The sequence below is a fragment of the Chlorocebus sabaeus genome, chromosome 5 (assembly GCF_047675955.1).
Source record: "Chlorocebus sabaeus isolate Y175 chromosome 5, mChlSab1.0.hap1, whole genome shotgun sequence".
NCBI classification, from domain to species: Eukaryota; Metazoa; Chordata; class Mammalia; order Primates; family Cercopithecidae; genus Chlorocebus; species Chlorocebus sabaeus.
In genome coordinates, this window is record NC_132908.1 from 50,694,375 (window position 1) to 50,708,795 (window position 14,421).

At 41.0% G+C, this 14,421-nt stretch overlaps 1 protein-coding gene across 2 annotated transcripts in view; it reads left to right on the plus strand.

Moving 5' to 3' along the window:
• Positions 1–14,421, plus strand: part of FTO (FTO alpha-ketoglutarate dependent dioxygenase) — a 422,796-nt gene that overhangs the window by 113,718 nt on the left and 294,657 nt on the right. For both annotated transcript variants that reach the window (XM_007993307.3, XM_007993308.3), the window contains exon 2: positions 74–151. In XM_007993307.3, coding sequence (XP_007991498.1) covers positions 74–151 — 78 coding nt within the window. The remainder of the gene's footprint in view (positions 1–73; positions 152–14,421) is intronic.

Genomic DNA, 14,421 nt, shown 5'->3' on the forward strand with positions numbered 1-14,421 from the left:
GAAAAATAAGAGAATGTCTTATTTCGGGTCATTGTATATTCACTTATATGTAATTATTATTATTTTCAAACAGAAACTGAGGCTTCTTGAAGAGCTTGAAGACACTTGGCTTCCTTATCTGACTCCCAAAGATGATGAATTCTATCAGCAGGTAAGGTATTTTAATATTTTTATCAATTTCAGTGATGTGTTCTGATCAACCTTATTTTACCTATGAGGAAGCTGGGCTAGAGAGGTTAAATGACAGGTGAAAAGGTCAAATTAGATCACCCATGACTCCTCATGGCCTACAGAGCATGTACATTTCTTCAGAGTCGGCTTTTTGCTATGAATTTAATGCTTTAGCATAGTGACTGTTTTTATTTCCTCGGACATTCCACACTTCCTTGCCTCTGCTCATGCTGTTTCTTCTGCATAGCTCCTCCTCCTTCCTTTTGCTCCTTATCCTGTTGCAGATGGCTAATTCTTCAAGAGTTCAGTTAAACATCACCTCCTTTGTGAACATTTTCCCAGCTTATGCTACCTACAAGTCAAGTTGATTGCACTCCTTGTAAATAACTCTGCATCACCTAGCACAGGTGGTATTGCAATTACAGGATCCCGTGTCTGTCTCTCTGAATTAGACACCACTCTTTCAATTACAAATGACAAAAACCCAAATCAAACTCACTGTGGCAAAAAATAAGGGGAATGTATTGACTTGCCTTAGAAGTCTAGGAGTAGGTGGCTAAATCCAACTTTACAAAAGATGTCACCCAATCAGTTTCTTTCTGTTTTTCTTGGCTTAGCTTTCCTCATTGTGATCTCATGCTCAGTAGGCTCTCATCTAAGAGCATAGCAGGACTCTGACAGCCCAAGGGGTATGTGGTCTTTGGCATCTGGGATCTTAGAAAAAGGTAGGGAGCCTGGTTCCATCAAATTCTCCAGGAAGTAATCCTGTTGGCCTGGTTGGAGTCGTATGCTTATCACTGAACTAGTCATCATGTTCAGGAGAGTCAAATGCTCCTGATTGCCTGGCCTAGTTCTTGCACCTACTCTTGGAGTGGGGTTGGAGTGGGAGTACTCCCACCAAACTGCATGCACTATGTGAGTTAGACATGGGTGGCCTTCCCAAAGGAAAATCGGAGTCCCGTTTCCAAAGAAGAAGGGTAGGCCCTCTGGGCATGTAAAAATAATAAATTTTCACCTCTTCTTTCCTACTAGAATGTGAAGTCTTAAAGTGGAGGGTTACCATGAAAATCGGAATAGGAATTAGGTCACAGCATCTTTGTATCTCTAGCACCTGCATGTACATAGCTGACCATCAGTAACCAATGAAGGAAGAGAGGAAAGAAGGACTTTATTCATCTAGAATCCAGGTCAATATGATTTCTGTGACTTCTAGCTCAGTATTATTCCTAGGCCACTGTCTCTTATCTCCATTCCCATTTGATTTACACCATCTTTCCTCTTCTCTATCAGTCCTCTTATAGGTCTGTCTGGTTTTCCTCTTTGCCCCTCTTCATACTTGAAGCTGTAGTATTGTCTAACCAAGATGTAAATCGGAGCATGGCAGCCCTCTGCTTCAAATCCCACATCTTTGCCTGGCTCCTGCATTTTCAGCCTCATCTCCCCTGCTCCTACACCTTTTTATCCACACTGGATTTTTGTAGTACTTTAAATATGGTATGAGTTTCATCTTTGGGGCCTTCTTGCTACGTCCTCTGCTGACGTACCTCCTTCTCTTTATCTGTCTCTTCTTTTTTTTGTTTATTTTTTGACACAGGATCTCACTCTGTTGAGTGAGACTGGAATGCAGTGGTGAGATCTGGGCTCACTGCAACCTCTGCCCCCCAGGCCCATGCGATTCTCCCACTTCAGCCTCCCAAGTAGCTGAGACCACTGGTGCGTGCCACCATGCCTGGCTAATTTTTTGTATTTTTGTAGAGACAGGGTTTCACCATGCTGCCCAGGCTGGTCTTGAAATCTTGAGCTCAAGCGATTGGCACACCTTGGGCTCACAAAGTGCTGGGATTACAGGCATGAGCCACCATGCCTGGCCTGTCCTTTCTTTCCTTGGTGAACTTCTGTTTTACCTGTTAGTAATAGCTCATATGCCATCTCCTGTAGGAAGCTTCCCTGACACCTCTACAAGTTGTCTGTGCTTCCTCTCTTGTACTTAATACCTTTATCAGCACTTAATCTCACTTAATGGTTTTTTTTTTTTTTTTTGAGATAGTCTTGCTGTGTTGTGTCCAGCCAGGAGTGCAGTGGCGCGATCTGAGCTCACTGCAATCTCTGCCTCCTGGGTTCAAGCAAGTGTGTCTGGCTAATTTTTGTATTTTTAGTAGAGACATGGTTTCACCTTGTTGACCAGGCTGGTCTCGAACTCCTGACCTCAAGTGATTTGGCGTCCCAAAGTGCTAGGATTACAGGCTTGAGCCATCACATCCAGCATTAATCTCACTTAATTGTAATGAATTTTTTTGTGTGCTGACTTCCTTTATCCTCTGTACTTCATTCAGTGCCTGGTGCCTATCAGGTGCAGAATGAGTTTGCTTAAATGCATGCATGCAATAGCTAATTTGGAAAACCAGTTATATATAATAATAATGAGTTTAGTATGATATGAATTTTGCTTCTACACACATAGACACCTCCCCAGGGAGTGGGCATCTGGAAAGATTTGACAGATGTGTACAGAAATGTCATACCGCATAGTGATAGAGTGGGTGTTCTCTTTTGAACTTTCCCAGTTTTCTAAATTTTCTGCAGTGAATGTATATTCTTTTGCAGTCAGGCAAAAAATAATTTTTAAATGTTCCCTTAAGACAGGTAAACCCACAAAAATGCAATTAGTTCTGAAATGCTTACTAATATTTTCATAGCTATAAGCCTTCTAGTACATGATTACATGCATTGTCAGAAAGCAACTGCTGAGCCATTTCAGCTTTTGTGGTGTGAAAATGGTGCAGGAAGAATGAGATACAAAAGGTTATCAGCCCACTGTGCTCTGAACCAGCCATCCGCTAAGGGATAAAAGGAAACCCAAATGCAAACAGAACAACCATCAAGCCTTCTCTGTTATCTTTTCAAGGCCCACAGCAAACCCTGATACCAATATCTCATCACTCTAAGTGCACCTTCTTGTTTTTCTTTTCTTTTCTTTATTTATTTATTTTATTTTTTATTAGTAGTATTATTTTTGAGACGGAGTCTCACTCCGTTGCCCAGGCTGGAGTGCAGTCGTGCGATATCAGCTCACTGCAACCTCTGCCACCCGGGTTCAAGCGATTCTCCTGCCTCAGCCTCCCGAGTAGCTGGGATTACAGACACCTGCCACCATGCCTGACTAATTTTTGTAATTTTAGTAGAGATGGGGTTTCACCATGTTGGCCAGGCTGGTCTCGAATTCCTGACCTCAAGTCATCCACCCACCTCAGCCTCCCAAAGTGCTGGGATTACAGGTGTGAGCCACTGCGCCTGGCCAAAGTACACCTTCTAAGAAGGCTTAGTACTTCAGTAAAACTTTAGTAAAAGTAAACCTCTTCTCTTAAAAGATGAAATGAAAATACTTTTTAATGACACGAATAAATAGAAAGTTCAGACCTGACACTGGGTTCCTTAAACAGGCCCTCACCACAGGAATGCCAATCCAGCTGCCAGTCATAAACACAGGAGTCTGTGCAGCTTCCATTTTGGGTCTGTCAATTGACCCTTACAGCGTGCTAGGCTTTGTGCTACACGTTTTATGCATACTGTCACATGTAATCCTCACAACATTCATTCATTCCACAAATAGGTATTCAGCAACTACTCTTCTTCAGGCTTGAGGTACTTGAGGTAGGTATTATTTCTGTTTTAGAAATCAAGAGAGGAACCAGGCACAACTGTAAGTTCTACCTACTTGGGAGGCTGAGGCGGGAGGATCATTTGAGCCCAGGAATTGGAGTCCAGCCTGCATGTCATATAACAAGGCCCCCTCTCTAAAAAAGGAGGAAATCAGGAGAGACTAGTTATCCGAGTAGAAGAGCTGGAGTTCAGCCCATATTTGTCTTACTTGGAATGCCCATGCTCTTTCTGTTGTATTGTCTACCTCTTGGTCTACCGTGCTCCAATTCAAAACACCTTCAGAGAAGTTTTGCAGTTTCTTTTAATAAGACCATAGATAAAAGAAGCAAAACCAAACCACCAAAGGTCAAAGCAGAAAAGCAGAGAGAACCTCTGTTAGCTCATCGTGGAATACAAGGAAGCAAGGACTTACATAGTCAGAAAACAGACTGTGGCTTCCAGAAATATGAATGCAGCCCCTCTTATCCAAAGAAAATGAGACTCTCCTCAAATGAGACCCCCTTGCTTTCATTGATTGTGTGCTAGCTATGTGCTAGGTTGTTCTGCATTACATGTGTGGGCTCATTGAAATCTTGCTGTACTCTTCTGAGACAGGTGTTACTAAAACCCTATTTTAGAGATGAGGAAACCAAGGGACAGAGAGGTTTAAAAATTCGTTCAAGATTTATATGCAGGATATGTTGGGACTAGGATTTAAGCCTGGGCTGTTGTCTTTTGGGTCTCTACTCTTAAGTCCTATACTGCTTCTCTCTTCCCTTGTGTTTCTTCATCCTTCTGAGATGATTCTGCTCTTGTCTCAGTGGTTCCAGACCTCTGTCCCCATCCCAGCTCTCCCTCTGACCTCCAGCTCTCCACTTCCAACTGTCTATGGAGTGGCTCTACCTGAAAGTCTTCCAGCTACGTCTAACTCAACATGATTCATATTCATTAAGTTACTTACTCCATTAAACAAATGGATTTCACTCCCCGACTCTGTGCCAGGTAGTGTTTTAGGCATTAGAAATGAAGTTGTGAAAACTGACAAGAGATTCATGTCTTCTTTGAGCTTATTTCTTGTGGGGCAGGTGGTGTAGGAGCAAGCCATGTAGATACTTGTGGGAAGAATGTTCTGGGCCTACGGAACAGCAAAGCCTCTGAGGTATATTTGGCAGGAAAAGCACCCGAGGCCAACATATCTGGAACAGAGGGAGAGAGCTGGTGAGAGCAGGGGAGACAGTCAGAGAGAGAGAGAGGGGCCCGGTTATATAGGAACTTACAGTTTGTAAGTTTTGTAAGAAGAACATTGGTGGTTACTCTGAGATGAGGAGGCATGAGAGGGCTTGGAGCACAAGCATGACAGGATGTGACTTACATTTTAATAAGGATTCATTCAACAAGGCTCCTCCCATGCAGCCTCTTCTGTAATGGTATCCCCTAGTCCCATTCTTAAAATTAGAAAGCTCACCACCCTCAACTTCTACCCATTGCTTTCTTCCCTCATTTAGTCGCTGGGCCCCTGGTGGTTTTCTTTCTTTAGAATCTCTCAAATTGTTTTTTCTTTTTCCATCCCACAGACACTACCTCAACTATGTAGGCCTCATTGATCACCTTCCGCCTCCGCAGTTTTAGCATCCTCCTGATTGGCATTCCTCATGCCCTCGCCAGTGCCATCAGAACTGACTTGTACCTCCTTGTTTTATAAATTTTGTTGAGTCTCCTTTCTTTCCAAGGTCAAGTTCAAATTCCTCAGCATATCCACCCTATAAGGACATTGACTTTCTTGGTTTTTTGTTTGTTTGTTTTGTTTTTGTTTTTGATATAGAGTCTTGCTCTGTCGCCCAGGCTGGAGTGCAGTGGTGCGATCTTGGCTCACTGCAACCTCTGTCTCCCGGGTTCAAGCGATTCTCCTGCCTCAGCCTCCCGAATAACTGGGACTACAGGTGCACGTCACCATGCCTGGCTAATTTTTGTATTTTTAGTAGAGATGGACATGGCGAGGCTGATCTCAAACTCCTGAGCTCAAGTGATCTGCCTGCCTCGGCCTCCCAAAGGGCTAGGATTACAGGTGTGAACCACCACACCTGGTTGCCATTGACTTTCCGACCCTAAACTAACCTCTCTGGTGTAATCTCATTCCATGGCTAAAATGGCACCCAACCATAAACTCTCGTCATAGGGAGTTCTTGGTTCCACCCTGACTCTGCTGTGCCCTCTTATCCTTCCTTGCCGTTGTGCCCACTAGTACTCTCTTCCCTTTTCTGTCTGGTAAGCATCTACTCTTAAAGACTTTACTTAAACCCTACATATTCTGTGAAGGCTTCAGAAAATCCCTTTTGTTCTGAAATGTATGCAAAATCTGACTGCTTCTCACCACCTCTGCTGCTTACACCGTGGCCAAAACTGCCATCATCTCTGTTGCAACAGCCTCCTGACTGGTTCTGCCTCCTTCCTCCGGTCTAGTTGATTTTAACACGGCATCCGGAGTGTTCTTTTGAAAACATAAATCAGCTCGTTACACTTTCTTGCTCAAAGCCCTTGAATAGCTTCCCATCAGCCCAGGACCTGACATGCACCCACAAAGCTCTACATGCTTGGGTTCCTAACTGCTTCCCTCACCTCATTTCCTGCTCCTGCCCACTCCCCACCGTCCTCACACTTTTATTCCTATTCTGGCACTTTACTCTTCCTGGAATAAACCAAGCTCACTCCTGCCCCAAGGCCTTTGCACTGAATGTTCCTTCAGCCTGGAACTCTCTTATCCCCCCAGGCATCTGCAGAGATTGTATCCTTATTTCTTGCTTTCTTCTGCTCTGTTGTCGCTGTATCTAGAGGCCTTCCCTCACCACCCTGTGTAAAATAGGCATACTTACCCCAGCACTCCCTATCCTACTTTCTTGGCTTTATTTTTCTCCATAGACTTATCATCATCTAAAATACCACATATTTTATTTATTTATATGCTTATTGTATGGCATAGAACATGAGCTTCTAGAGAGAAAATAGACGTTTTGCTCTCTTCCATGTTCTCAGCACCCAAGTGCTTTGCAAATAGTAAGTGCTCAATACATATGTATTCAGTACCTAAGGGCTTTCCAGCTTTTCCTTCCTAATTATTCTCCGCTCCCATAGCAGTATACTCACACTTCTATTGTAGTAGGTTCTTCTCTTTTTGTTTCCATTTCGGTCTATACTGTTCAATTATGAGATGCTGTCAAATAGGACCTATCTTCTTTCAATCCTTCTATGTCTGACACTTTCGACAGTGCCTGGTACATAGCAAGTATTTGGGAAATGTTAAGTAAACAAAATGAAATGAAGTATTGAATGAATGAATGAATGCATGAATGAACGAGAATCTCTGTGTCATTTTGTAGCAAAGCACATGTTACCTCAAGTCTTGTGATAGCTGTGGCAGAGTCTGAACAGTGACTCCAGAAGTGTATCCCTTCTGGGGCTCCAGTTTGTATCATGCAGACAGAGTCTGGGTCAGATGAGTGTTTAGCCCATTAGTCGTCGGACAGCTGCCACGTTGCAAGCATTTTACAACAAAAATTGTATAGAAAATGAGTGATAGGGTGCAAATTGCTGAGTGCAAAATAGAGTTAGGAGCAATATCTATTAACAGCTAGATTAGAAATACGCTCCTCTAAAATCAGAATATTCTAGCACTTTTCAGTGAAGGGCATTTCCCAAGTCACTTGAAGATTTAAAATTTTTTTTCTCTCTACCCAAGGTTGAGTTCCACTGGGCTTCATTTAAGTGAGCCTCTGGTAAACTGGTATCTTACTCAGTTAAAACCATGTCTGACTTCTCTGTCTGAGGAAATCTTTCAGAAGCATCTCTTGATATGGGAGGAAAAGGTAGAATTTTTATGTAATGGCTTAAAATAGACAGAAAATGAAGCCTGATCTCCAGAGAGCTTAGCTTTCCACATCTTTCAGCCATTGACAAAGGCCTGGCATGCTGGCATTTTATATCTAAAATACTTTTCCAAATACTTATTAAACTTTATAATCATCATTTATGCCACAGGATCATTTGTGGATCTCAAGAAATACAGTATGTGACCAGACAACTACTAATATAAATTTCATGACTCATTGGAAAAAACTCTAATGGGATTAAATGAAAAAAAGTCTAGCATATTTGAAAATCTGCCAACAGCTGTTCCAAATTATTTGTGATATCTGATGTTCTACATGTACCTGTCCAAAATGGAAAGTGAACTTATTTGTTTGACAGAATGAATTAATATTAAGTTACTTAATGTTCACTTATTCTCCAAAGTTACTTGCTCTTTTTTTTTTTTTAAAAGAAAAATTGAACAAATGCTCCGTAGTATGTTTATGTGTCAGGCACTAATTTAAATTACTTTATAAACAATAAAAGAGGGCATTTAGGTTGGGATTTTTTTTTCTCTTACATTTTCTTTGAGATAGTGACAAAATTAGCCAGTTATTATTGTTTTCACTGTGGCACAATGAAAATTCTCAGTCTTGAACAACAGATTTAAATAGTACCAGAAGTTCTCTTGAAGATTTTTGACCATTTAGAGCCATCAGAAAGAATCTCTTGGCAAATATAAGAAATGTCATGAAAATTAAGAAGTTTTTTAGTGCAGCATCTTCGCTCTGATTTTTTTGATTAAAAATATTTTACACTTATTTTGGGAAATTTGAAAATAATATAGATGTCTAAAGAAGAAAACTAAAATAATGCTCAAGTACGTTACTCAGGGATAACCACCATAAACTTTTGGCTATCTTTTTCTCCAAGTTTTTTTTTTTTTTTTTCTGTGAGCCTTTACAGTAACGTACTGTTTTTCTTTTAATGAAACTGAGATCCTCTTGTCTGACTATTTTGTTACTAACTTATTCTATGACTATAGTTTCCTACTGACTTTCAAACAGTTAAGTTTGTTACTTTAATATTCCATCACGTGGTTGTACCATTTTCCCTTCTAATCCCTTCTTGGGCATTTCGGTGGTTTTCAGTTTTTAATTATTATCAATAGCAGTGTGATGAATATTCTTATAATCTTGTGTGTTTAATAACTTCCTTATGACAAATTCCTAAAAGTAGAAAAACTGCATGAAAAGACATAGGCATATTTAGATTCTGAAAGATCTTGTCCAATTGGCCTTAAGCAACGTTGTAATAATTTGCATTCCTAATTGCTCGCTATCAGAATATTGAATTTTGTCATTATCAACAATATGTATTACTATTATAAAATGTTTTAATGCAAATTTGATAGACAGTAACTAATTTAAGTATAATTTAATACCAATTATATATTTTCCAACTTTGATACAGTTAATATTTATTTATCTATCTATCTTTGAGATAGGGTGTCACTCTGTGGCCCAGGCTTAGGCTTACTGCAGCTTCCACCTCCTGGGCTCAAGCCATCCTTCCACCTCAGCCCCTCACATAGCTGGAACCAGAAGTGCGTGTCACCACACCCGGATAATTTTTTTGTATTGTTAGTAGACAGGGGGTTTCACCTTGTTGCCCAGGCTAGTCTCGAGCTCCTGAGCTCAAACAATACACCCGCCTGAGCCTCCCAAAGTGCTGGGATTAAAGGTGTGAGCCACCGCGCCCAGGCAGTTAATTTTTTTATGTGCTAAGAGGCTTCTCTATTAATTTGCTTGTGAATGTGTGTGTGTGTTTGTAGATTTAAATTTTTAATGGTTCTGCATTAATGGTTCTACATTCCTGCCAATATAGGTTATACTTTGGTTTCCAGTTTGTTTGCCTTTTATTTTTATGATTTATTTTATACAAAAATTTAAAATTTCAGATATTCACATCTATCAATCTTCTTTTTTAAAAAGTTTATTGATTAACTGTATATGTGTATAATTTACATACCATAAAATGCACCTTTTAAAATTGTATAATTCAGTGATTTTTGGTAAACTTCCAGAGGCATACAACCATCATCACAGTAGTTTTAGAACATTTTTAGCACCCCAAAAAGATCTCTCATGCCTCTTTACATTTAGTTTTCTTTCCTACCCCAGCCAAGGTCTCCACTCATCTGCTTCAGTCTTTTAAAGCTTTTATTCTTAGAAAGGAGTCTTGAGCACTTATGTGGAACCAAGTGCTGTGGCTATAACAGGTACTAATGCTATTTTCTTGTTCTTTTTTTTTTTTTTTTTTTTTTTTTTTTTGAGACGGAGTCTCACTCTGTCACCCAGGCTGGAGTGCAGTGGTGCGATCTGGGCTCACTGCGACCTCTACCTCCCGGGTTCAAGTGATTCTCCTGCTTCAGCCTCCTGAGTAGCTGGGATTACAGACGCCGGCCACCACACCCAGCTAATTTTTGTACTTTTAGTAGAAACGAGGTTTTACCTTGTTGGCCAGGCTGGTCTTGAGCTCCTGACATAAGGTGATCCACCTGCCTCAGCCTCCCAAAGTGCTGGGATTACAGGCGTAAGCCACTGCTCCTGGCCACTAATACTGTCTTCTTTTAGGAGCTTGTGATTTTACAGGACAGATTATTAAACCAATAACAGTTTAAATAAATATAGTTACAAATAGATAAGTGCTATGAAAGAGAAGCAAAGTGTGTGGAGTGATAACAGAGGGCACCTATTTGAGGGTGGAGATTCAGGAAAGGTTTCTATGAGAAAATGACCCAGGGATGAGAAGGACCATCCAGGTGTGCAGTTGGGGGAAGAGCCTTGGGGAAGTACTTAAGAGCTGGACACTTGAGGACTGCAGGAATAGAAGCACTTATGGTCAGAGAGAAAAGGGACATGATCTAAGTGGAAAAAAAATGGAATATTTTCCCATGCCATTATTTTCTTTTTATGCTGTTTTTTATGTCAAGGTATTTACAGATGATATTTATGTGGTTTTATGGTTTTCCTGGTCCATAGGGTTATAATTTCCCTGTATTAAATAGATCTTATATAGTGTTGAGACCCAGTGTATGTTGAACAAGGGCAGCAAGATTTCAATGGGGGGAGGGCAGGCATTTGTGCATATGAGTGCATTATTTTCAGTGTTCCTTTCGTAGTCCCAGAGGGGAGTGTGTTCAGAAACAGAGTTCTTTGGAATTACCATACTTTTCTTTATTATTTTATACTAAAGACCATTCAGAGAGTACTGGAGGTGTGAAGACAGTGTGAAGAAATTACCTTCTTCATCACTTCTTCATCATTGCTTTGAGTATACTGGGGCCTCAGGGACTTGCTTAGAAAGTAACCAGTATAGTGATAGAATTAGAGTTACTGCTCATGGCTCCAGAATATTTGGTCTCTGCCTACAGGATTGCATTGCTTTCTTCATAAGCTATGTAAATAGAAAGTACGATATCACTGTTTCTGTTTTCCAATGGGGATAACTGAAATATGGAAACTCTAAATCCTTAGTGGATCCCTGACAGTCTCAATGACAGTCCATAGTGGTATGCCACGTGACTCCTCTCTTTGTCACTTTCAGTTCATGGTCAACACCTCAGATAGGCATTTTGAGAAGCAGAGCAGTCTTACCACACTTACCTAGTAAAGTCATTTTTTCACATTCAAACTTGACTCATTTATTTTTCTTATGTGTACTTCCTCCCACTTTCTTCATGTCTTCTATAATATCTCCTGCACTCTGCCTCAGAACAGGCTGGATTATGCTATAGTAACTGATGACTCTCAAATCTCAGTGGCTCCACACAATGATATTTCGTGTCCATTTTATGTATCATTTGTGGGTTGGCACAGAGTCACTACCCATTAAAGTAGCTCAGAGATCCAAGCAGCCACCAGCTGGTTGCTGTGGCAGAGGGGTGCAGAGTATGCTGGAGGGTCTTGCAGTGACAATGACATGTTCCAGGCTGGAAGGATGACCATCATTTTTCACTGGACAGAAGTAATCCCATGTTTCATCCATCATGAGGGGGCCAGGAAGTGTAATTTTATACTGGGCCCAAAAAGCTGGGTAGCAGGGGAGGAATCCAGAATTATTTAGCAAACAGCTCTAATGACCAGCATGCATTCTTAGCTAGTGATTCACCTTAACTTTGCTGAGAAAGTCAGAGCTTTCTGTAACCACCACCCCTCCAAAAGAAACCCTAGAACTTACTCATCTGCCTACTATTATTACATTTATCATCTTATCTGAATTCATACCTTCTTTCTCCTTCTAGCCTATTGCAATATAAGAAGTATCTTCTCTCCTATCCAAATATTTTTGATCACATACTGCTATCAGTAGATAAGCACATATAGTGAGGTCCTAGAAAATGTTTAACAAGTGGCCTGTAGGGGAAGTGAACCAGCCTTGATTTTTAGTGTTTTTCGATTTCCGCAATGTAAATACTCTCACTGTGGACAGTTTCAAGCCACCATCATGGTGTTACTGAATGCCTGATTGGAAAGAGATGTACACAGTAAGCTCTCATGAGCCGCTGTGGAGTGACTCCAGCACGCCACTGGTAGTGTTCTGGTAGTGGTACTTATGTACTTGTGTCTGTTTTATAATAATATTCATATTAAACCTATTTGTGTGTGTGTATATATATATGCATACATATTTTAAGAATGCTTGATTTCTTTTCTTTTATATTAAAAATAAAGCAGTTCTGTCTCTCCCGTGTCCCCCACCACTCTACCAGATTGCCTTACAAATCCCTACATACCTGACTTGGGGGCTACTGCTCTAGACACTCAAAGTCTCCACTTTGGTTATTCACTCTCTCTGCGTCATCAGCCTCTTTCTCTTGTATCATTCTCGTGAGTGTACTGAGAAACTCTAGTGTTCTCTAGCATCTTCCATCATTAGAGATTGTCGCTTAGTCTAGCCTTCTCCTTTATCAAAAGCTCCATTTTTCTACTCCCCTTCATAACAGAACCATTCAGAGACATCTCTACATGCCATTTCACTTCCTCCTTTTTCATTCCGTCTTCGCCTACTCCAATATGACTTCCATCCCCAGCTCTCTACTGAGATTGCTCTTGTCATTGCCATAAGTGATTTCCATGCTGCCAAATCTACTGGATCATCTGGCGTCATCTCACTTGGCCCCTCAGTGTCAGGTGACATAGTTAACTACCCCATCCTTCTAGAAATGCTCTCCTCTTGTAGCTTCTGCATTAATACATACACTCTGCTGGTTTTCTGCTGGTTCTCCTTTGTTGAGGCTTCTGCTGTGACTCAGGAAATAGCTTTGGTCTCCTTTTGATATTTGTACTGTTTCCTTAGGTGATCTCATTCATTTCTAGGCCTTTAAAACCAAGCTGTGTGCTGATCACTCCCGCATTGCGTTCCTCTGCCCTCCTTTCTCTTCTGAGCTCCAGATGTGCACATCTAATTCCCCCCCATATTTTCACCTGGAGGTTTCATAGGTGTCTTCAAGACTGCAGCTCCACAGTGAACGCTTCATTTCCCCCTTTTCTTCTTTCTACTATTTCTCTTTTTTTTCAGTTTTCCTTATTTCACAAAATAGCAAATTATTTATTTAGTTGTTAAATCCAGAAATCTGGAATGTATCCTTAACTTCTATCCTGAGCAACAGGGAGAAACCCCGTCTCTACTAAAAATACAAAATTAGCCGGGTGTGGTGGTGCATGCCTGTCATCTCAGCTACTCGGGAGGCTGAGGCAGGAGAATCACTTGAACCGGGGAGGCGGAGGTTGCAGTGAGCCGAGATCGCGCCATTGTACTCTAGCCTGGGCAACAAGAGTGAAATGCCATCTCAAGAAAAACCAAAAAACCCCAAATCTTTTTTTATCCCTTACATCTAATTCATAAACACATCCTTTTGTTCTACCTACAACATATGTATTTCATCTGTCCACTTATCTCTGCCTCTATTTTAGTCCAGACCATCATCACTTTTCTCCCAGATGATTGTAATAGCACATTCCACGCTCACATGTGCCTCTTTCCAATCCATGCCTGATATTATAACTGAGAGTGATTTGTATAAGATGTAAATCAAGTTATTTTTCTCCCTTCTACATCCTCCAGTGCATCTAGAGTTAGCTCCAGATTCCTTACCATGACCTCTAAGGCTGTGTGTGATCTGGCCTCCGCCTTCCTCTGCCTCCTCATCGCACGTCACTCTGTCTTTGGCTCTTGTGCTCTAGTAAAACAAGCCTTTTTTTTGGTCCCTAGAATAGATTGGTCTTTTTTCTGAGTGCCTTTGGCTTCTTTAGTCTCTCTTTCTGGGAAGCATTTTCTCTGACTTGTCATATTTTCTGGTGCCTTCTTTTCCTGAAGATCTCAGCTTAAATCCCGTCTCCGTAGGGAATTCTTCCTGCTCTAATAAGATTTCCTACTGGTTTGTTTCTGTCTTAGTACTTAACACAATTTGGGGTTGCTTTTCTTTATTTATTTACTTGATTTGGTAGAAAGCTTTCTGAGAGCAGGGACCTTATTTCCACCTGGTGGTAGGTGCTCAATAAACAGATGTTGCATGAAAAAAAAAATGTATGGAAGAATACTGGACTTGCCCTGTCTATCATATGAATGGTAATTACTGCATGAAGACAGAGAAGGAAGGTATCTTAACAATGGTGGGCAGCACAATACAGGGAGGACAGGTTAATGTGTTGATCATGTCTGACTGTTTCTTTAAGACAGCCTAAAACTAGGAAGGAACAGATC